General features: G+C 45.0%; 2 protein-coding genes and 1 pseudogene across 5 annotated transcripts in view; 2 read left to right on the top strand and 1 right to left on the bottom strand.

The window, feature by feature from the left end:
- Prdm10 (PR/SET domain 10) overlaps nt 1-14,920 on the bottom strand; it is a 108,269-nt gene extending 93,349 nt beyond the window's left edge. For all 4 annotated transcript variants that reach the window (XM_040729901.1, XM_040729902.1, XM_040729904.1 and 1 more), the window contains exon 1: nt 14,631-14,920. The gene's annotated coding sequence lies outside the window, so the exon portion shown is untranslated. The remainder of the gene's footprint in view (nt 1-14,630) is intronic.
- LOC110343600 (translation initiation factor IF-2-like) lies at nt 1,348-16,842 on the top strand. The gene is made up of 3 exons (XM_040730237.1): nt 1,348-1,411; nt 13,924-14,351; nt 15,715-16,842. The coding sequence occupies exons 1-3, from the start codon at nt 1,348-1,350 to the stop codon at nt 15,913-15,915; spliced, it is 693 nt and encodes a 230-aa protein (XP_040586171.1). The 3' UTR covers nt 15,916-16,842.
- A 5,735-nt stretch (nt 16,843-22,577) lies between these two features.
- Nucleotides 22,578-22,673, top strand: LOC121133589 (annotated as a pseudogene).
- Nucleotides 22,674-24,254: the final 1,581 nt, after the last annotated feature.

Genomic DNA, 24,254 nt, shown 5'->3' with positions numbered 1-24,254 from the left:
GTGTTATTCATAAGAGCTAAAAAGTGGAAACGATCCAAATACCCATCAACTAATAACAGGATGCATAAAATGTGGAATATCTATATATATGCCCATAAAAAGGAATGAAGAATTGGGAAGTTAAAGCTGAAGGCCAGCAAGTTTGAGGCCAGCCAGGACTTCACAGACAAGCCATATCTCAAAAAAGCAGGTACCCATGCTCATATAACAACCCTAATTAAACTCAGAAGGTTGCCAAAAACTGAAAAAAGGAAGGAAGAGAGAGGGGAGGGGAGAGAGAGAGGGAGGGAGGGAGGCAGGGAAGGAGGGAGGGAGGGAGAGGAGATATGACAACAGAAGGAAGACTGGGAAGGGGAAAGAGATCAGAGGGAGGGGGACAAGAAAGGATTAGGGGGCAAATATGTTCAAAATATGTATGCAAACATCATAATGAAATGAAGCCTTATGTATAATTAATATGTTAATTAAAAACAACAAAGGAATGAAGAGCTGATGCATGAATGGTAAAGGGACTAATGGATGAACCCTGGATGTATTATGCTAAGCGAAAGAGCTAGTTAACAAAGAAACATACAGCGAATGACTCTACTAATACAAAATACTAATGCAGAATAGGGAAATCAGTAGACACAAAAAACCAGACCAGTTGCCCATGGCTTGGGAGACAATGAGAATTAATGGTGACAGCTAAGGGATATTATAGATTTGGGGGGCAGAGGCAGTTATGAGAATGTTATGAAACCGGCTGTGGTGAGAGTTGCACAATCTGAAGATCTGAAAGTCATTAAGTTTAAATAAGTGGATTGTACAGTACATGAATCACAGCTCAAAAAAGCTCTATTAAGTGTTGTAGATGGAACTTCAGGCTGTGTGCACAGTAGGCAAGAGCTACACTACTCAGGTAGACTCCAGTCCAAGGCCATTTTTGTTTTGTTTTCTGAGACAGGGTCTTGCTCTGTATATAGCCCAAGCTAGTCTAAAACTTGAGCAAGACCTTGGCCCCTAGAGTACTGGGATTACAGGCATCAACCACCATGTTCAGCAGGAAGGTCTTTTTATGATCAAAAAGATGGGAGCTTAACCAATATGAAGTTTTACAAAGAGAGAAAGGGTAACTTTTGCCACCAGAGTAAACATGGGGGCATTTCTGATGGGGTTCCTGGACAAAACAGAACAAACCCCTGAGGAAATGCTTAGGACTAGTACCTATGAAGGGAAGGGGCAAAACAAAGCACACAGAGCTGCCTCATGGGGAAAAGCTCTTGCCAGGCCAGATAAGATGAAACCCCTACAATTCATGTCAAGTCCAGGGCAGGCCTGTAATCTCCTGCTCCTTCGAACTTCAACATGGAGGAGAATGCACTCAGGCACTCAGGAACCAACCAGCCTGATGTGTTCACTGTCCACCAGGGTAAGAAGCAAGGACTGAGACCTGAAGCTGTCCTTCTGACCACCACATGGTGCCACGGTCGCACTCACATACCAAGGGTCTTCTGGTTTTTTGTTTTTTTTTTAAGCATCAAATGGGCTGGGGAGATGGCTCCATGATTAAGAGCACTGGGATCTCTTCCAGAGAACCTGTGGTCTGTTCCAGCTCCAACATGGCAGTTCACAACTGTCTGTAACTCCAGTTCCAGGGGATCCTACTCTCTCAACTCCCCTCTGCAGGCACCAGGCACCACATGGCATACAGATAAACATTCAGGTAAAACACTCATATACAAAAAAAAAATGTCTAAAGGAAAAGAGAAATAAAAAACATCAACATTGGTGAGTAAAGCTAAAAGGGTCACAATGAAGGCTGAAATCCCAAACTTCATTCAATTGGCCTACCTACAGTTTCAAGGCGCATGAACTAGTTTTTCAGGTTTCAGTGAGCTGGTGAAAGGCAAATTCTAAGGGCTGACCCTTGACAGTTGCACAGAGAGAAAAGTCAAGAAATCTGTGAAAACTCCAGGTGATCCTTGTGTAAGCCAGAACTAGTTCCTGCACAGCAGGGAAAGGAAAATGCACAATCATTCTAGAAGTAACTTGAGGGCTGACTGCATTTGAGGCTTCTGATGATAACTATGGGACAAAGAAGAGAGCTCAAAATTCTCAGCCATCTTAATGATGTGAATGAATATCTTTACACACTTCCAAAGGCCAAAGCTCAGAGAGAGAGGGGGGAGAGAGGGAGAGAGAGGGAGAGAGAGGGAGAGAGAGGGAGAGAGAGGGAGAGAGAGGGAGGGGGAGGGAGGGAGGGAGAGGGGGAGGGAGGGAGGGAGGGAGAGGGGGAGGGAGGGAGAGGGAGAGAGGGAGGGAGGGAGAGGGAGAGAGAGAGAGAGAGAGAGAGAGAGAGAGAGAGAGAGAGAGAGAGAGAGAGAGAGAGAGGGAGGGAGGGAGAGGGAGAGAGAGAGAGAGAGAGAGAGAAGAGAAGCAAGCTTGAACTGTTGCTAAAGCTCAGCAGGTGAAGGCATTTGACACCAAACCTACCTGAGTTCAATCCCCGGAGCCCCCACCAGTAGGGCAGAACCAGATCTTGCAAGCTGTCTTCTGACCTGAGCATGTGCACGGAGACACACTCACACACACACACACACACACACACACTCACACACACACTCACTCACACTCACACACACTCACACACACACTCACACACAATTAAAATAAAACCTATTTTGTTGCTAAGCAATAACAAGAATGTTTACATCTTCCTTCAAAGTCTGCTACTCACCGGACTCTAACTGTGGGTCTTTATTTATGTCTTAGACTCCTGGAGCAGGTAGGGGTGAACTCTCTTTACCAACCAGGTTGCTTTCTGGGGATTTACTTTCCAGCTTCCCCTGACTACATGGGAACAGGCAAATCAGTACCAGACACCTATGAGGATACCTGAAGTGAACTCTGAAGTAATTTGAAGACTGAAAAGTGGCTGCAAATGACTCGCTGACCAAGACCTGGCCAGCCTGTTAGTCACTATAGATACATCTACAAAGCTCTCAGTACTTTCCCTCATGCTCCGTCCTGAACAGCAGCATCACTTATAGACAACTTGCAGGGAAACTGATGCTGCCAGTGGTGTGGGTAAGCCTCTGCAAGGATGCAACATGCAGGGCTTGTCTCAAACTCCTTAGTTAAAGTAGTTAACACTAGTTAAGTACAAAACTTGCAAGCAGGTCTTCTGCAGCCTGAAAAGCTGCAGGTAACTATGCCTCAAATATAACAAATCCAACCAGGAAGATAAAATCCTAGACAGTATAGACAAAGGCACAGTTGAAGTAGTAAGCTGTTTCCTCACTAAGTTCACTTTAATTTAACTTCTGTGGGGGCTGGGGAGGAGACAGTCTTGTTCAGAGACTGAACATTATTCTGACTCAGGACTAAGAAGCTAATTGATACTGGTTTGAAGTCTTTACAGCTAATTCACAGCCCACATAGACAGGCTAATGAGGATCTCGCCTGTTTCTCACATCCACATTTTTATTCCTTACCCACGTTACAAGTGAAATGGGTATAATAAGCATTTTATTAACAAGGTGATAAATCCAGATAGGTGACATATTGAGGCACTTACTGCTTTTTTAAAACTCTATTTTAGGTTAGGGATATAGCTCAGTGGTAGAATACTTGCCTAGACTGAATAAGGCCCTGGATTCTATCTGCAGCACAGCAAAAAGAAAGAAAGGAAGGAAGGAAGGGAGGGAGGGAGGGAGGGAGGGAGGGAGGGAGGGAGGGAGGGAGGGAGGGAGGGAGGGAGGGAGGGAGGGAGGGAGGATGAACGAAAACAAAACTCTGCAGCAGGGCATGGTGTCGAACTCCTTTAATCCCACTCAGGAGACAGAGGCAGGCAGATCTCTCAGTTTGAGGCCAGCCTGATCTGCAGAGCTACACAGAGAAATCCTATCTTAAAAAAACAAAACAGCCAGGTGGTGGTGACACATGCCTTTAATCCCAGACTTGGGAGGCAAAGGCTGGCCAATCTCTGTGAGTTTGAGGCCAGCCTCGAGGTCTACAGAGCTAGCTCTAGGACAGCCAAAGCTGTTACACAGAGAAACCAAAAAACAAACAAAAAAGTCTCTATCATGAGGGCTAGGGAAAATGGCTCAGTCAGTAAAGTGCTCATCATAAGAGCCTGAGAACTGCTGGGCAGTGGTGGCGTTTGCCTGTAATCCCAGCACTTGGGAGGCAGAGGCAGGCAGATTTCTGTGAGTTCGAGACCAGCCTGGTCTACAAGAACTAGTTCCAGGACAGGCTCCAAAGCCACAGAGAAACCTTGTCTCAAAAAAAAAAAAAACAAAAAACAAAAAACAAACAACAACAACAAAAAAGAGCCTGAGAATCGGAGTTTGGATGCCTAGAATCTGCATAGAAGGCCAGGTGTGGTAATACACATCTGTAATCCTAGCACTGGGGTGGCAGACAGATGAGATCAATGAGGCTTGTTGGCTGGCTGGTCTTGTTGAATTGATGACCTCCAGGATCAACAAGAGACCATGACTCGAAAACTAAGGTGCACAATGATAAACACCTAATGTTCACCTCTGACCCCACACACACACACACACACACACACACACACACACACACACAATGCACTCATAGAAAACCTCTCTCATCAGCGCATACTTAAGGTTTCTACTATTCCAAACTTCCACCTCTCCCACCTTAACAACACTCTGGCCTGGTATTCACACATGCAAGCCAGGACCCACCCACACCCCTAAACAGTGTCATTTTGCAGTTCACTGTCCTGGAACTCCAGAGCATTCTGCCATAGCCTCCAGAGGTCTGAGTGCACTGCAACCCCTGGCTATTACCAGGACAGTTTTTTACAGTGCTTTCTCAACATACAGTGGTAGGGAAATAACACACCTGAAAGCAAGCAAGCTTCCCTTCTCTTGACAACTGAAATAATATCTTGTCTTTCCTAGTTCACAATGTCATTGTTAACATAAGGTGGGATAATTCATTATTCTATACAGTGATAGTATAGCATGTACTGCAACTCTTAGTTCTGTTCAATTTAAACTGTGGCTGTTAGATCACGAAATTGACTCATCTAGGAAAGTCCTACTTCATTATTAAACAACTGACTTGGAAATAAATATCTTTTTACTATACAGATGAGTCTTTTCTTGCCTGATTCATCTCACCAGAAAATAAACGTTTAACTTCAAAATAATTCAAAATGATTGAATTTTTTAAATGATGCAATTAGCTTTTTTTTTTGGATAGGATCTAACTAGCAGCCTTGGCCTGGCATTTGCTTTGTATACTAGGCTGCCTTGAACTCACAGAGATCCACCTGCCTCTGCATCCCTGAGCGCTGGGATTAAAGGCATGCACCATCACTGCCTGGCCGATGAGCTTTTTTTTTTTTTCTGCATTAAGATGCATTTAGAAATCAGCCCTCAGATCACTGAAATGATTCTAGGGTAAAAGTACTGAAATGCTTCTAGGGTAAAAGCAGAGCCACCAAGCCTGAGGACCCGAGGCTGATTCCCAGGGCCCACATGGCTGAAGGAGATCACCAACTCCGTCATCTGACCTCCGCGTGTGTGCTGTGCCTTTTGTTCAGGTGGAGCCTACATGTTGGACTCATTTCTACATGCACTAAAGGAGTTAAATGAGATCACAAAATTGGGATCCCATGACAGATGCGGCTCTTCATTTAAGAAATCAGCATAATCACAATTCCACTGGTTCAAACTGCAGACTGTGGAAATTTCGGGTTACCTAAGTAAACAAGGAGTAGGACAATAATGACAGAGTGGCCGCCATTACTGAGCATCTCGCAGGTGCCAGGCACTGTGAAATACCCTTTAAATACCAGCTTTCAAAGAAGTCCTCACCACAACCAAGAATGGCTGCTTATTCAAGGTGAAAACACTGTGGGGCTTCACTCCAGACCTGTGACCACAGAGCCTGGCCCTCTCCCCCCCCTCAGCAGCAGCTTTCCCCCTTGGCAAGGCTGCCAGGACCCAGCAGGGCGTGCATTTGCTGCCGTCTCCCGGTTTCCACCAGATGATGAAATCACAAGGCTAGACTGTATCTCAAGGGAAGCAGAGGAGGCTGTAATTTACTCAGCCCACAAAGAGCTTTAATTGAGCAAATTGCTCAAAAGCCAGAGAGCTAAGTAACTATAAAGCCACTGTGAAGAGTTCCCATTGGGGAAAAAAGGAAATAGTGTGTGTGTGTGTGTGTGTGTGTGTGTGTGTGTGTGTGTGTGTGTGTGTGTGTACATGAGAGTGTGTACCCCAGTGTGCATTTGTAAGTGGACATCAGAGGACAACCTGAGATGTCATTTCCTAAGACAAGTTCTCTCATTGGCCTGGATCTCACCAGCAGTGAGTCTCACAGATCCTCCTGTGTTGGCCTCCTTATTACTGGGATTACAAACTCCACTAGTGCCTAACTCTATTTTATACTCTTAGTAATGCTGCTTTCCAAAGTAGCTGTTCCAAAAAAACATACTCCTACCAGTATTGTATGAAGATCACTACTGTTCAGCATCCTTACAATTTGGAGTTTCCTACTTCAACTTGAGGGTAGGAGAATACACCATTGTGGATTTAATTTATGTTTCCTTGGTTGCTCACAAGGTTGAACATAGATATAGATACAGATAGATACAGATCATGTGGGTTTCTCATTTTCCAAGTTCTGTTGAGGATTTTGCCTGTCGACCCACTAACATAGGCAGCACCTTGCTTAAGAGCCACTTCTCTGTGCAGAGGCCACACATATACTCTCCTACATTAACTCCCAAAAGCTTCCTCATTTTGCTATTCACCTGCTTCCTGGGTGTTTGAATATGTATGAGCCTGTTTCTGGACTACTTATGGTACCCAATTGCTATATCATTATTAATTTGTCAAAAGTAGTGTTACATCGTTTGAAGTATCTGTTCCTGGTCTTTAGGAGAGAAGTTTCCCAATTCTCTTTCAAGAGTAATCTGCCCTTTCTTAGGAGCACCTTGTCTAGTTCCCGTTTCTGCTGGGTCTCCACTAGCACATAAATGTGTCCAGTATTAATACCTTTGAAACACTGAACAATCCGTGAACTTCTGTGGTTCCCTACCACTCAAATGTCACTCCAGAAAGTTCTAGGTTTTTTTTTTTCCTACAAAATCTTACACATGGTTTGCACCCTCTTCTGACCTCCACTAGCAGCAGGCATAGATGTGGTTCGCATACATATATTCAGGCAAAACACTCATACCCATGAAATAAAACACATAAACCCAAAAGAGAAACTTTTTTTTTCAAGATAGGGTTTCACTTGTATAGTCTTGACTGTCCTGGAACTCACTAGTTAAACCAGGTTGGCCTCAGGTCTACAGAACGAGTTCCAGGACAGCCTCCAAAACAATACAGAGAAACCCTGTCTCAAAAAAACCACAACAAACAAATAAAACAGGCTGGCCTCAAACTCACAGAGATCCACCTGCCTCTGCCTCCTGAGTGCTGGGATTAATGGCATGCGCCACCAACTCCCAGCTTAAAAAAACAAACAAGCAAGCAAACACCTGTTTTCACATTTAAAGGACATATGGAGAGTAATAGAGGAAGATAGCTTCCACGTGTGCACATTCAGGAACATGCAAAGACAGGCAAAACACATCTCATTTTATTAAGTTCAAACAATGGGGCTGGGCCAGGCGGTGGTGGCGCACGCCTTTAAACCCAGCACTCGGGAGGCAGAGGCAGGAGGATCTCTGTGAGTTCGAGGCCGGGCTGGACCGATAGCCTCCAAAACAATACACAGAAACCCTGTCTCGTAAAAACCACAAAAAAAAAAAAAAAAATGGGGCTGGAGAGATGGCTCAGAGGTTAAGAGTACTGACTGTTCTTCCAGAGGTCCTGAGTTCAATTCCCAGCGACCACATGGTGGCTCACAACCACCTTGAATGAGATCCGGTGCCCTTCACTGGCATGCAGACAGAAGATTGTATACACAATAAATAAATAAAATATTTTTTTAAAAAGTTCAAACAATGAACTGAATATACATTAGTTCAGTAACATTTAACACAACTATTAGGAAGTGGTTCTGAGACTAAGACTGGCTTCAAAGGAATACTTGTGGGTTTGTGAGAACTACCATAACCACTAAAAGAAATATACACCTACAAATTAGCACTGTCTATTAGTTGGCACTAAAAGAGCCTAAAGATAATAAGCACATTGTATTATTGCTACTTCAGAACACCTCGCCCCATCAGGCTTAGGCTAAGCTGTTCAATAAAAATATGGGAGCCACATAATTGAAAGTTTCCAGTAGCCATGCTGTTTAGCAGCAGAAACAGGTGAAATTAACTTTGTTATTTAACAACCTAGCCCACATAGTCTCAACGTCTAAAGTATTTCTTTTCATGCTAAATCTCAAAACCCGGTGTGAACATTTTACAGTAGCATGTTGCACGTGTCATATTTCAGAAGTTTAGCAGACAAAAGCTACTGGCTACATGGATACTGCACGTAGGATATCATACAATGCGGAGCTAAGGGAGCACAGCAGGAGAGAGGCTATGCCAATCACAACATCAGAGGCTGCACCAATCACAACATCAGTCGTGAGGCCAGAAGACAGCATTTAGCTTCCGTATTCTAATTCTTTGTTTTGTTCTGTGTTTTTCCAGACAAGATTTCTCTGTGTGGCTTTGGAGCCTGTCCTGGAACTAGTTCTTGTAGACCAGGCTGGTCTCCAACTCACAGAGATCCACCTGCCTTTGCCTCCCAAGTGCTAGGATTAAAAGCATGCACCACCACAGACTAGCCCAGTATTCTAATTTTCAAACCTTTTTTTTTTTTTTTTTTTTTTTTTTTTTGGTTTTTCGAGACAGGGTTTCTCTGTGGCTTTGGAGGCTGTCCTGGAACTCACTTTGTAGACCAGGCTGGCCTCGAACTCACAGAGATCCGCCTGCCTCTGCCTCCCGAGGGCTGGGATTAAAGGTGTGCGCCACCAACGCCCGGCCTAATTTTTAAACCTTTTTGTTGCCAATGGAGACTAGAGGCCAACCTGGGGAAGTAAGTTCTCTCCTCCCACCATGTGGGGCTTGGGGGTTGAGCTCAGGCCCTCAGGTTTGGCACCCGGTGCCTTCACCAGCTGAGCCATCTCGTCCACCACCACCCCACTCTAACTCTGAAGTAAATGAGTTAAACTTTAAAAACAGCCAACAGTAACTGGCTATTTCATCAGATTGCCGGGAACCTCCTGGCAAACCTTGTTTGGAGTCAAAGCCCTATGCAGCATTGATCTTGTAACAAGTGTTTTCAGCACATTTTAACTGATTTTTGCTGTCATTATGAGATTACCCATAACTTCCTTCTCTAACCAGTTCCTCACAAACTCATCCCCCTAAATTCACTAAACTGTTTCAAAGTTATCCAAAAAGAAGCTGCTTCTGGGAGCTGGAGAGATGCTCGGGGTTATTAGGAGCACTTGCTGCTCTTGCAGGGGACCTGGTTAAGGTTCCCAGCACCTACACAGAGACTTACAACCATCTAGAACTCCAATTCCAGGGGATGCCATGCCCTCTTCTGGCCTCTAGGGACACCAGCTACACATGTGGTACACATACATATAAGTAGGCAAACACGTATACACACAAAAATAATCTTTAAAAGAAGAAGAAGAAAAAAAAAAGCAACTTGCTGTCACTCCTACAACCTCAACAAACTTTCAGTTATCCAGGAACGAGCAACCGTTAGACAGAAAACAATCTCAGAAAGTGGGGAGAGGACATTATGTTTCAGAACTCACGACATACTGTAAACTCACAGAAGTTACAGGAAATAAACTGCACTCTCACCAGCTCAGAGTGTTCCCAAGGTTGGTGTTATAATGGTACTTCAAAAGGAAAGGGACCAGATACTCTTCCACCACCTACAAGGTGATTCAACTAAACTACATAAACAGAGTAAGGAAGCCGGGCTGTGGTGGTACACACCTTTAATCTCAGCACTCTGGAGGCAGAGGTGGGTGAGTCTCTGAGTTCAAAGTCAAGAACAGCCAGGGCTACACAGAAAAACCCTATTTTGAAACCATCCTCCCCCAAAAGAAAGAAAAATATAGACCAAACTAACAAAGAAAAGCACACTATTTGTTTTCCTGCTGCTATCCCACCTGCTCCCCCGGAGAATGGCAATAGAAACACTGTGATTTGGTTGGCCCAAGCTGGGGGAGAGGAGGAGTGGGACTCCTGCCAGGCCCTGGGGACTGAACTCAGGGCCTTATACTCGCCAGCCATACTCTACCACCACTATATTCCTAGACCTAACTTTTTTTTTTAACTCACCATGCTACATTTCCATTTGTTAACCTGTTAGAGATTAAGAAATAAACAGGAACAAATTCTGCATGTAGGAAAGTAGATATCTGGACCGGGAGTGTCTACATTTCTGCAATATGTGTTCAAGTGGCAGTAAGATGTTGGCATTTAAGTTTAAAATAAACTACAACAGGATGTTTACTAGTTTTCAACATATATTTTTTACCAAATGAAATCATAGTCACCATGCATTTACTACTGCTTAAATTGTAAATTTACTGAGGAACGGAAACTACAACCCAGTACTTCTCCACCCTTTTGTCAGTTCTACTTGTGCAGAAACCTATCCTTCTCAGTTGTCTTCCTCTATTGCTCTCCACTTCATTTCTTTGCTGTTGTTGTTTGGTTTGGTTGTTTGTTTTGGGGAGGGTGGGGGACTCCAGACAGGGTTTCTCTGTGGCTTTGGAGGCTGGCCTGGAAATAGCTCTTGTAGACCAGACTGGTCTCAAACTCACAGAGATCCGCTTGCCTCTGCCTCCCGAGTGCTGGGATTAAAGGTGTGCACCACCACTGCCCAGCCACCCTTATTTTCTAAAACAGAAACACTCATGAGCTTGCAGTTCACCCATTTAGCTTGACTGGTGGAGCTCCAAGTCCCCAAGATCAGCCTGTCTCCATCCCCAAGTGTCGCTGTGGTCATAGCCATGCTGTGTCATACATGGCTTTTATGTGACTATTAGGGATTAGAACTAAAGTCCTTATATTTACACAGCAAGCCCTTTATCCACTAAGTCCCTGATCCCAAAGTTTTGCTTGTCTTTTTTATTTTTTGATTTTTTTGAGATAGGGTTTCTCCGTCTAACAGCCCTGGCTGTCCTGGAAATCACTCTGTAGACAGACTGGCCTTGAACTCTGAGATCTGCCAGCCTCTGCCTTCCCAGTGCTGGGATTAAAGGTGTGTGCTACCACCACCCAACTCATTTTACTGTTTAAAAGCAAATCCTGGGTTAGTGAGACATGTTAATCTCAAAAGATGGGGGAAGAAAGATCACCAACCCAAATAATCACGGCCAAATTAATTAAAGCAAGCTTTTTTGTGTACTTAGGCTGCTTTCCCGAGGTGGGGTTCAGAAGGACAGCATTAGATGTGAGAAAGACAAGGTTTTTATAGCTCAAGGGTATGTGGTTTCCAAATGGGGTATTTGGTGGGCAAAATAGGTGGGGTTACAGGAGCAGAACATAAGCATAACAAGTTAGTCCTAACGACCTCCTAAAACTAAGACATGATTGCAGGGTAGACATAACAAGGTAGTCATAACAACAGGTAGTCATAACAAGGTGGTTATAATAACCTTTTGAAAAAAAGGTAGGGTTTTAAGATGGTTATAAACAACTTTTTGAAACAAAGAAATGACTGCCATTACTTGAACAGGCAGTACAGAACCATTTGTAGCTAAGGTTACAGGTGGGGCATAGACCAACCCTTCAGAAACAGAGGTTTAATCATAAACAGGAATGAATCTAATTTGTCTTTACTATGAGGTGGATTTTAAGCCTAAAACGGAGCAGGTTCTTCAATGGCTCAGCAGGTAAAGCTCCTTGCCTTGAAGGCCTAAGTCTGTTACCAGGAACCCACAGAAAGGTGGAAGGAGAGAACCAACTCCACAAGGTACACCTGGACTCCTATCCCCAATAGCTTAAACTAAATAAATATAAATAAATAAATAAATAAAAGCTGGGTAGCAGTGGCGTACTCTTTTTATCCCAGCACTTGGAAGGCAAAGGCAGGAAGATCTCTTGAGTTTGAGACCAGACTGGTCTGCGGAGTGAGTTCCAGAACAGCCAGGGCTACACAGAGAAACCCTGTCTCAGAAAACCAAAAAAAGCAAATTGAGCCAGTTGTGCTACATAAACACTAAGCCCAGGAGTAGAAGCAGGCAGATCTCTAGGCCAGATCAGCCTGGGCCTATCTTTAGCAGTGGTTCTCAACTTTCCTAACATTGCAAACTTTGAATACAGTTCCTAGTGTTGTGACCCCCAACCATAAAATTATTTTCATCGCTACTTCATAGCTGTAATTTTGCTACAGTTATGAATCGTAATGTAAATATCTATGTTTTCTAATGATCTGTGAGAGGGCTGTTCAATGCCCAGGTTGAGAACCACTGATCTATAGAGTTCAAGCCAGCTAAAACTGCACACTGAAACCCTGCCTCAAAAGAATCAAACAAAGCTGGGAGTACTCAATTTTAATCTCCTTTAATCCCAGCAGAGACAAGTTCTCTGAGAGTTCCAGGACAATCTGGTCTACAAAGCAAGTTCCAAGCCAGCCAGCACTTCATGTCTCAAAGTAAAAAATTTTTTTAAAGTAAAATAAGTAAGAAAATTACTCTTTCATTTCAATGGACTTCATGTGGCAAATCACCAAGAGGTATTTAGGCACCCATCTACACTTAAAACAATGTGATTACAGAAATAGTTTGTGCACATTCATACTAAAACACACCAATATATTAGTAAGGATCTTCTCTAGTCATTACACTTCTTAGGATGACCATGTGTAATTGTTAAAATTAGAAGAAAAAAACAAGAAGTAAATTGGCCAGTGCCGATCAACTGAGGTTATATTGCATCAACTCCATAATCATTAAATCATTTAGGGGCCTTGAAGAGAGCCTTGCCTTACTTTTGACATGCTCACATACGTTCAGGCCTGCAATACAATGTACAATGTTATAAATCATTACTAGAAAGACTTAATCTGGCTGGGCAGTGATGTCTCACGCCTTTAATCCCAGCACTCCAGAGGCAGAGGCAGGTGGATCTTTTTGAGTCAGAGGCAACCCTGGTCTACAGAGTAAGTTCCAAGACTGCCGGGGCTGTTACATTGAGAAACCCTGTCTCAAAAGACAAGACAAACAAAAAACACTTAACCTAGAAAACAAAAAGACCCTTTAGAAAAAGTTAACTTCAAAAGTGAATGCCAAAATCGTTGGCATGAAAATAGTTCATTCTGGGTCAGTTTTACCTCAATTTGTAAAATGTAAACCTAGTAAAGTTACTAAATATACCAGATTAAGCGAATATTGTATGTTGCTTTGCCTCCAACGAATCCAGGTTTTATGTTCCCCGAATTCTAGAGCAACAACGAAGTACAGTTCACGAGTGCAGAAGTGGCAACTGCGGAGCGCTGGAGTACAAAAGAATACAATGTAATGCTGCACACCCTCTGGCCTACAAAGAGCTCACTGCAGCAGTGGCGGGAAGAGGACAGGAATCGAGGTTATCACGAGCGACTTTGCTTTTAATTAAATGTAGATACAACTGGCTTGCTCAAGCAAAAGACTGGTGGAAAATACACAGGCAAGCTTTTAACCCGTATAAGGATTCCGGGCATGGATTTAGTTGGATGACTCTCATCAACGACACCACAATGCCACCCCTAACCCTCTAACTTAAGTGTACATATATACTGGTTGAAAACGGGTTGAAATCCAACTAATCCACGTAACACGGCTAAAAGAAAAGGCACCCAATTTCAGCAGATCTTCGTGCGCCGGGGAACGCGTACCGCAACTATCCCCAGTTACTTAGTACCTAAGTAACCTGGCTACAAGCCGTTCCTTGTTTTAGCATGAGCTCAAAGGAGAGCCCTGCTCCCTAAGAGACTGGCCTCGCCCGCTTTGCAGGTCCTCGGCCTCCGCCCTACCCAGCCCGCCACCCGCGTCTGCAGACCGACCCGCAGGGGCCTTCCCCACACCTCGGCGGGCGGGGCCCCCGGCTGGGAAACGCAGGCCGGGAAACCCGCACCAGGGCCCGCGACCACGCGCGCCGCCACCCCCCGCGCGGGTCCCGGCCGGCGGACACCCGCCCGCCCAACCGCCGCCCGGCGCGCAGGCAGCCCAACCGCCGTCCCGGCCCAACCAACGCGGGAGGGGAGGAGAGGAGCGCATGGCCGGCGGGGCATGCGAGCCGCTCGGGGGGCGCGGGGCAGGCTGCGAGCCGGGGAGACGAGGCGGCGGCGCCGAAGCCCGCGCTGGAAGCGGGACCCGGGCAGCTTCCCGGAGGGGCCTCGCCCCTTTTCGCGAAGGAGGTACAGATGGTTTGACCCCCCACCCCGAGCGAGGTGCCTCGTCCCAGCCCCGGCTGGACTGTACCATCGGGCGGTGCCGCCGGGATTGCTCCCCCCACCACTACCATCAGTTCCCCCCCCACCCGGGTCCGCGGTCGGTTGGCCCCGGCCGGGCGCTGAGACGCAGAAAGAGCTGGGCGCCATTTTGGGTGGGACTAAGCAAAGACGAAACACTCTCCCAGGCGATGGGATACTCTGGACCCCGGTTTATCCGGTTCCCTTAATCCTTTAGGTACTTACACGACGTTGGGTGAGGGGCGTTGGAAGATCAGCGGGTCGCGGATCCTCTCTCCCTAGGGGTGATGGAAATCAAACCCCCCCGCCGCCTCCAGGTGGTTCTTCCCGCCGCAGAGTGGGAGCAGCATAAAAGGCGGGGTCTTATTAGCATAATCTGCCTGGCAACCTGATCTCAACGTTATGTGATTGGCTAGACTCTGAAAGTCCCATGCTGTGCCTAGAGACCTGGAACGCTGGGCCGAACTGACAAGCCCAGATTTAAGAGTCATGACGAAAATCCTGGGACGCTAATTCAGTCGGCAGAGAAGGCAAAAGGAGATTCACACAATGGCCCAATGACTGAAGGCCTCTTTATTTCGTGCTCTGCTGTTCATGTAAAACCCAATAGAAGAGCTGGTCTCTGGCGGTGCTCGCCTGCGTTTGTACTCTAAGCCAATCAGAAAGCTCCACTCTTTATATTCAGGGTCAAGCCCCGTCTGAGAACCCTGGTGGGCAAGTAGAGGGACACTGTCCGGCGTGCCTGGGTGTTCACCGTGGAAAACCCAATGCCCACCCGGGTTCCCAGCCCACCTGCCCTCCCCCACACACACTCGGATCCTGGAAAGCTCTGGAGGTGTGGGCGGTGCATCTACCCGCCCCAGCACGGACTTGCAGGGAACCGCGTGCGCCCGGGGGCTCACTAAGACTGGTCTTTCCGGGACCACAGAAACCGGTTAAACAGACTGCGCCCACCCTCCCCGTGCCCTGGGCCCAGGAGTGGCCTATCAGCCTTCCGGACCAAGGGGACACTGTCATCAGTCCTTGCAATCCTCTAAAGAGCCTACACTACATCTCTGCTTTTAACCCTTTACCATTCTGGAAAAGTGTTTTTCAGAAGCAGTCGGGGTGAGGATTTGTATCGGTTGGTAGAGTGCATTGCCTGGCATGCACTAAGCCCTGGGCTCAGTCCCCCAACCCCTCATATCCTGGAGGTGGAGGCAGCAGAAGCTCGAGACCTGCTTGGACTACTTGAGACTTAGGGGCAGGGACATTGGTCAACACTGAACAACCAAAAAATGAATGAACTCTCTCTTCTTTCTTAACTTAGGACATCCACATCCTAGTGTCCTTTAAGACTGCTTTCTCAGAGTACAGCCAAGAGCATAGAAAAAGCCCGGGCTTTGGAATGACAAGCTGGAAACTCTCTTCTGACAACACAGACAGCAACCCAATGTCAGAGACTTTGCTCTTTGTGTCTGCAGGGAATGGTTTCACTGTCGGTGACCTGTACTTTGCTGTGTTGCTTTGAAGATTAAATGAGATCATACTTTTAACATTCTCTTCCGACACTGAAACAGAAGGGTTAGCGATGATAAATAGCCTGCAGAGCGAGTGCCTTGTAGTCCCAGTTCTTGAGTGCAAAGGCAGAATTGTTTGAGGGTAATCTGGCCTACATAATTCCAGGCCAGCCAGCAGTATACAGCAGGATTCCATCTCCAAACAAAAAAGCCCTCCAAAGCTACTACTGCCTTGTAGTACTTTGGAAAAAAGTAGTACTCCGAAGCAAAAGACTTGAGGATAGAAAACACCCTCAGGGAGAAAAACTAAAGTCTGCTCAAATACATTGCTCACAGTTTTGTTTAAATGACTGAAAACAGTGAAAAGCTGAGGCCAGTGTTCTGTTTTTTAAACTCAAAGACACACAGCCTTGGGAGGCAGGAATTGATGAAGATGTCTCGAATTGTTCTTCCATAGACGCCTTTGGGAGCAGCCCTGGATGTGGAATAAAGGCTATCAGTAGCTAAGCCTTGCGGCTAAATTGAAAAGAAAGCAAGAAAGCAAGGCTGATGAGAATACAGCACTATTTTCTCTCCTCTCTGGGTCTATTAACAAGAAGTCATTTGCTTTTGGAATGGTTATAGTGGCTAAAGAAGTCTCTGGGATGATGCCTCAGTGCTGTAAATCGACATGGCCAGAGGGAGATGGGCCCTTGGATCACTGCCATGCCCTGTATCCATGACCTCTAGAGATCCTTTTGAGATTTAACCATATTATATCTTCTCTGATGGATTAAGAGTCTCAGAGGTCAGGTTATCAGAAATGGCACAAAGGACACTTACCAGGAGAAGTGGAACTATCTGTCTAACTGGGACTTAAATATATATGTTCTAAAACCTTTTTCATAACCAGAGTGAAATTACTGTGATATATAAAGAGGCCAATTTTTATTTCTGCATATTTCTTTTTCTTAATGTCTTAGTTATTGTCACAATTGCAGAAGTCTTCATTACTCTGTGTGTGTGTGTGTGTGTGTGTGGTATGTGTGTGTGTGTATACATGTTAGGTACTTTTAGGTCTCAAAACAGAGACAAATGGCTACCTGAGGTGTCCATTAACATATCAAAGCAGATGGTGGCCACCAGGTCTCCCTGTATCCTTCAGTCCCCACCTGTTGCAGGGTATGATTGCATACCCCACTGCCTTCCCTAACTTTCTCCAGCCCAGTGCCTGGGCTACCCTTCCCTATATAACCCAGCCATTTTGGTTACCTACACATTTTGGTTTACCCTTTACTCTCTCGGCCATTCTCTTGACCCAGGTCAACCTCTAGGTCAGCAGCTACTCTCACCTTCTCCCTTTCCACCCCCCCCCCTCCTCACATGGCCCAGCCTAGCCAAGTTCACTCTGGACGCTCCCAGATGTCTTTGCCTCTGCCTATGCTCTCCCTTTTATCTACAATAAACTTTCTCTTCCACCGTACCTAGGGAAAGAATCCATGTCCTTCCCTTTTCTATTTCTTTTTTTCATTTATTCGTGTACCTGTGTTGGTGCCTGTGTTCAGGTCTTATTCCTCAGGATGGCTACCCATCTTGTTTTGTAATTCCATTTCCTCTCTGGGACCTGATACTTACAGATTAAGCTGGACTGTCTGGCCAGTGAGTCCCAGGATCATTCCTGTCTCTGTCTCCAGGAAGATGGCCAGGCCATGCTTTTTCTATGTGAGTCCTGGGGTATGTATGTGTGCCTCCTGCTTGAGTGGCACACTCTGGACTGTGTCATTGCCCCAGCTCTGAAACACTTATTTAAAGCACTTCAGATTGAATTTGGGGCCTCTTGCCTGCTAGGCAAGTTCCTTACACTGACCTATATTTCCAGCCCTCTTTTATGTTTTTAATTTTCAGGTAGGATCTCATTAAGATGCCCAGGATGGTCTTGAACCCACTCTGTAACCTCCTGAGTAGCTACGATTATAGGCCTGTGCTATAGGTTTTGATGGGCACAAATATTATGATGAAGCGGTATCCTACCAATTTTTAAAATTTTGACTCAAGTCTCAGAAACCTGCTTTCTACATGATTTTTTTTAATGCACATCAATGAAATTCTCTGTGCAGGAAGTATTCATGGTCTGTGTACCAAGTGCCATTCACTGTTCTAAACAATGAAGATAGGAGAGAACAGAAAAGCACTCTTATTAAGATTCCAATTTAGGCAGGGCGTTGGTGGCACATGCCTTTAATCCCAGCATTCGGGAGGCAGAGTCAGGCGGATCTCTGTGAGTTCAAGGCTAGCCTGATCTACAGATTGAGTTCCAGGACAGTCTCCAAAACAATGCAGAGAAACCCTGTCTCAGAAAAAAAAATCCCTAGCACCTACATAAAAGCCAAACATAACAGTGTATGATCATAATCCCAGCTCTGGGACCAAGATGCAGGGGGATCTTGGATCCTGAACTCTCTGCTGAGCTCCAAATCTATGAGAGACCCTGTCTCAAAAGACATAACTGGCATTCCTGAAGATGACATCCAAAGTTGCCCTCCAGCCTCCACAAGTGGCATACACATATACTTTCACACACACACACACACACACACACACACACACACACACACACACACTTTTAACAAGAAGTCCTGCTAAAATACTAGTAAGAGTAGGGACTAGACTAAGGCAAAAGAAGATCAACAATGTTAAGATTTGGGGAAACAGCCGGGCATTGGTGGCACATGCCTTTAATCCCAGCACTCGGGAGGCAGAGGCAGGTGGATCTCTGTGAGTTCGAGACTAACCTGGTCTACAAAGCGAGTTCCAGGACAGGACAGCCTCCAAGACAATACAGAGAAACCCTGTCTCGAAAAACCAAAAAAAAAAAAAAAAAGATTTGGGGAAACATTCCAGCCTGTGAAAATGTTCTAAAAGTTAAAGGAGAAAAAATAAAATCACCAGGCCATTGAGATGGCTCAACAGTAAAGATATTTGCCATGCAAGCCTGATGACCTGAGTTTGATCCCTGGATCCCATCTCATCAGGTGGAAGGAGAGAATCAAACTCTACAGTCTCTAACTGCTGACTTCCACGGAAATGCTATTACAGGTGAAGTATGGTCTATCACCCCTTCCCCATCATGCAAGCACAAAAGTTTTTACCATGGCATGCATGTATTTGACTATGTATTCATTGAGGGCTTACTATAAATCCCAGGCGGCACTGCATCGGAGGCTTTGGAATTCATCAGCTGGCCTCTACACAAAAGGATAGAGCATAGAAACCCACAGCTTTCTGGAGCTTTCCATCAGTCTTAGAAGGAATGAGAAAAGCTGGGATTGCTGGAATACAGGGCAAAGGTCAAAGTCACCAAAAACAACCCAGGGAAATAGGCAGGGAACATCATACAGGGCTTTGAGGCTATGCTATTGTTAGATGTTTTGAATGAATTTTAAACAAGGAAATGAACTTTCACCCCTCTTTAAGACAACTGCTTCAGGATGCTTATATATTGGGGGAGGGGGCAGAGTAAGAAATAGGACAAGGAGTCTCTCCCTGCTAAGCAGGAAATGATTGGTGGTCTTGACCAAAACCGGAGAATGAAGGGAGGAAGGGGAGCTAGACTTACAAATGGACTAGATGTGAGACTGGGTGGTGGTTGGTGACAAGATGGTGACCAAGAGTGACTCACAAAGTTAGACCTGAATGACTAAATGGTGATACATTAACTGAGGGAGATGAGAAAAGAGATGGCTAGAAAATTCACTGTTCTCTTATATCCATGACAAATTTGAAAGCTTTTGTCCATTCCTTGAAGCCTGGTGGTACTCACCAGAACTCCGGAGGTAGAGGCAAGGAGAATTAGGATTTAAAGGGTAGCCTGAGTTACATGAGATCCTAACTCCAAAATAAGTAAGTAAAGTCAGGGGTGGTAATACATGTCTTTAATCTCAGCAGGAAGGAAGGCAGAGGAGGCAGATCTCTGTGAGTTCCAGGACAGCCAGGACTACACAGTGTGTCCCTGTCTCAAAGAAAGACAGAGACAGAGACAGAGAGACAGAGACAGGGACAGAAAGACAGAGAGAGAGAAAGTAAGTGAATGATGAATATTGTTTCAAATTAAGGAAACACTGTGGTTATTGGGATTCAAGGGAAAGACTGGGTTTAGAAACACAATTTTAGTATTCACCAGATTTTATTTTTTAGAAGTGGTCTCTAACCCACGCTGTTTTCTAATTCCCAGTATAGCTAAGGATGAGCCTGAATTTCTAAACCTCCTGCTCATACTTCCCACATATCCCATTTATACAACTCTAGGGGTCAAATCCAGGGTCTCCTGCATGATTGGCAAGCATTCTTTCAACAGAATTGCATCCCTGGTCCTATTCACCAAATTGTAAATTATGTTTAAATGTATATTATTGTGACTGGAGACACAGCTCAGTAGTGGAGTGTTTGTCTCAGTATGTAGGACCAGATGAAACCTAATTAGATACAGCCATTTACTGATGATTAGAAGGCTGGCAGGGGAGGGGGTGGTGCAGGAGACAAGAGTGTCTAGAACAGATCTCTGTGGAACTGCTGAATTTAGAGGTAGGCGGCGGAAAGCTGAGCAGGGCTGGGTGCGATGGTCCATTCCAGTCCAGGCCTGTAATCCCAGCCTTGGGAACTTGAAGCAAGATCTTTAAAGCCAGCTTAGACTACCCAGAAAGATCCCACGTCAAAATGGGAAAGTGGCTTAGTAACTAGTAGTCCTTGAGGCTCAGAAGGACAGGGTGAAGGAATCACTTGAGCTTGGGGATTCAAGACTAGCCTGAGAAACAGCAAAATCCCTGTATCCAGAAATCCAGCTGGGTTCTATGAGAGATGGTTCAGTGGTTAGCTTGTAGAGGACCCGAGTTTACTTCCCAGCACCCGCAATGAGAGCTCACAATGGCTTGTGACTTTAGTTCCAGGAAATCCAACCACCTCTTCTGGCCTCTTTTGCCACTAACACTACATGCAGACACCCACACATGGATACACATAAATACACAATTAACTGTTTTTTTTAGAGACAGGGCTTCACTATGTAGTCTTGGCTGGTCTGGAATCCACTATATAGACCAAACAGGCCTTGAATTTACAGAGATCAGCCTGCCTCTGTTGGGTTGCTGGGATTTTAAGACATGCACCATCATATGTGGCTCATAATTAATGCTTTAAGTTCAATTAAAATGGCTGAACAGGTCAATAAAACAAGTGAGCCAAACGGGGATGTTGTCTGAGAAACCAAAGGACATAGTGTTTCAAAGGAGAAGTAGCTGTCAGCCGAAGCAAATGTTACTGAGAGATAAAAGAGAAGACAGACTAGTCCCTTAGATAATAGCACCCTTAGGGGGGAATTAGGAAACACAGTAGGAGATGTCTGAGAAAAGCATAAGGATGGTGAGGGACATCTGTTGCCAGTTGTATAACAGATAAGACACACTACCAACAAATCAATTAACCTTCTTTTTTCCCTATCCACCCCCACCTCCAGTGTGCTGGTCAAACCAACTCACCTAGGTACAAGATGAGGCAGGAAGAGTCCCAGGTCAGCTACAGGGCAAGCCCCTGTGGAGAGACAAGAGCGGGAGGGAGGGAGGGAGGCAGAAAGAGAAGGAGGGAGGGAAGGGGGAAAAAGAGAATGAAGGCACTACATATGCTATTTATAAAAGATTCTTTTTTTAATGTTTCACAAAGCTAGCCCAGGAGAGTCTGCTGCCTAAGCACGATGCTCTGAGGATCCCCAACACAAAACACCAGAGCCACCTGGAAGAGGGGAAAGTTCTGATGGGCGGAGGAAGGGGGACACAAGCTGAAGGCTGGAGGGAAATGTCACTGTGCAGGGACCATAATCATGATTAAAGTTTCTGCCAGTCATGGTGGCATATGCCTATAATCTGCTCAGGAGGTAGAAGCAGAAGATGGCAAGCACAGCATAAGCCAAGGCTACCAGTGTAACATTATCTCAACAAGCAAAAACTGAGCTGGGCATAACATCACACAGTGTGCTCGGAACACTCAGGAGGCAGATAGTCCTGTGTTTGAATTCCACCTAGGCTACACACCAAGACTCTTTCTTAGAAAAAGAACAAAGCAAAGGATTTTTTTCCCCAAACAGTATCAATGGATGCTAACACTGTGGTCTGAAATATTGACACTTCTGTATCAATACAGTCAGCCTCAAATCCTCTACAAAAAGGTATTTGTTTTTCTTTTGGAAAGCTGGTGTCAGAAACAAGAACTCCAGCATGGTAGGCAAGCTCTGTAACATTGAACTATGTCTCCAACCTCATAAAAAATATGTATTAGCTACAAAGAGAAAAGTAACCTTACAGTGAGAAATTTAACAAATAACTGTCTTCGTCTATGATCAAAGTTACTATGCTAAGTGAAGATGTATGGTTCCGGCTGCTTGAGAGGCTAAGGCGGGAGGACAGCTTGAGCATAGGACTAGCCTTGGCAGCATAGCAAGGCCTCTAATTTAACATGCTTGGGGCTAGACATAGATTCTGTATGCTTCAGCAGATGATCCTCTAAGAGCTGTGCAACTTCACTTCTGAGATCCAGCTACCCAAAATTAGCAACTGGAATCTAATTATAAGGAAACAACAGACAACCAAGAATTAAGGGACATTTTTATGTAATAACTGGCCTGCTTGCTCCTTAAAAATATTAATGGATCCTTTTGTGGTTCGTATGCTTAATGACTGGGTTTTTATGCCACATGTGAGATCTCCCTGGAGCCTCATTATGTGGGAACATGACTCATCTGACATGGAAAATGTATTAAGATAATACAAGGCAAAGCTCAAGAAACTACTCCAGACTAAAGAGACTAAAAAGATGTAATTTAATACATTCCCTGAATAGGACCAGACCAGGAACATGCATGTGTAAACATACATATGTGCACACAAAATAAATGTAAAAATATGTAAACAAAAACAAAGGAGGTGAAATGTCATTTGGTTGGCAGAGTCTTGCTTAGCATTCGTAGTTCCCTGAGCTAGTGGGGCACACCTGTAACCCAGCAGGCAGGAGGATCAGGAGTTCCAAACCATTCTTGGCTACACAACAACTTGAAGGCCAGCCTATAATGTAAGAGGAGAGAGAGGATGTGGGAACACAAGACACAGATCATGATGAGGCCCTGTGAAGACAAAGATGGAGAGCATGGTATGGATCATAGGGAGAGATCTACATACCCATAGTGCTGACCACTATGGGTGTGGTCACAGGGATGTAGAACATATGGGGGATAAAAGACCTAGAGGGAGGAGACTCACTCTGTTTTTGGGCTCCGGTTGCATTCCGGTTGTGTCCCAGAGAGCAGCATGCAGACCTTTGGCTGTGTGGCTTTAACTGTGTGGTTTTCTTGACTTCTCATATAAGAGACCTCCCCCTCAATAAAGCATCCCTACTCTGTGTAGTTTAATACTTCCACCACAATGGATCTTGGTGAGGACCTATGAAGACAGGTAAAGATAGAGAACATTGTGTATTCACATCTCTGTTTCAAGCATTTTGTCTCTGGAACCCAGAGGATGAATTATTGTTTCAAGCCACACCATTTATGATACTTTTGCTTCTTTGAAACAGGGCCACAGTGTTTAACCCTGCCTAGCCTGGAACATGCTCTGTACACCAGACTGGCCTTGAACTCTCAGAGATCTTCCTGCTTCTGTCTCCTAAGTATTGGGATTAAAGGTGGGCACTACTTTTTCTGATATATATGTATATGTATGAATATATTCATATATATTTATATGTGCATTTGCTTGTGTGAGGGTGTCAGATCTCCTGGAACTGGAGTTACAGACAGTTGTGAACTGTCTTGCAGGTGCTTGGAATTGAACTCTGGTCCTCTGGAAGAGCAGCCAGTGCTCTTAACTGCTAAGCCATCTCTCCAGACCCTTGTCTGGCCTTCTTATGGTACATTTTTTTTGCCTGTTGTCAGAAATTAATTCCACATTGCAAAGTAAGTGAAGAGGCTGGGGACCTGAATTGAATCCCTGGGACCCACATAGTGAAAGGTGCAAAATGACTCCCACAGATTGTTCTCTGACCTCTATCCATGCATCATGGTGCGTGAGCATATGCACATATGCATACATGCACACAGAATAAACAAAGTGTAACAAAAACTTCTTTTAAAAAAATCAAGGGAAAACCATGTATTGCTGAGACAGATGAATACCACTCAAATGAGGGACAGATGAGAGGAATAAACTCGGACACTGAAAAGGGGCCCCCAGAGATCAAACTTGTTTTGTACCCTCACACAAAGACAGAAATAGTGTCCCAGGGCTCATGAGCACAAACCCAGGATTAAAAACACATCAGCTAGGCCGGGCGG

This window comes from Mesocricetus auratus, unplaced genomic scaffold (genome assembly GCF_017639785.1).
Source record: "Mesocricetus auratus isolate SY011 unplaced genomic scaffold, BCM_Maur_2.0 Super-Scaffold_100022, whole genome shotgun sequence".
NCBI lineage: Eukaryota > Metazoa > Chordata > Mammalia > Rodentia > Cricetidae > Mesocricetus > Mesocricetus auratus.
This window is presented reverse-complemented; position numbering and strand designations above follow the sequence as displayed.

What these genes read in the sequence shown, in the direction of transcription:
- LOC110343600 (XM_040730237.1), top strand. Translation starts at nt 1,348, where the DNA reads ATGGAGGAGAATGCACTCAGGCACTCAGGAACCAACCAGCCTGATGTG. An exon ending in TGTGTTCACTGTCCACCAGG is followed by an intron (nt 1,412 to 13,923) that starts GTAAGAAGCAAG and finishes CTGCTCCCTAAG; the next exon opens with AGACTGGCCTCGCCCGCTTT. An exon ending in CGCCCCTTTTCGCGAAGGAG is followed by an intron (nt 14,352 to 15,714) that starts GTACAGATGGTT and finishes TTCTTAACTTAG; the next exon opens with GACATCCACATCCTAGTGTC.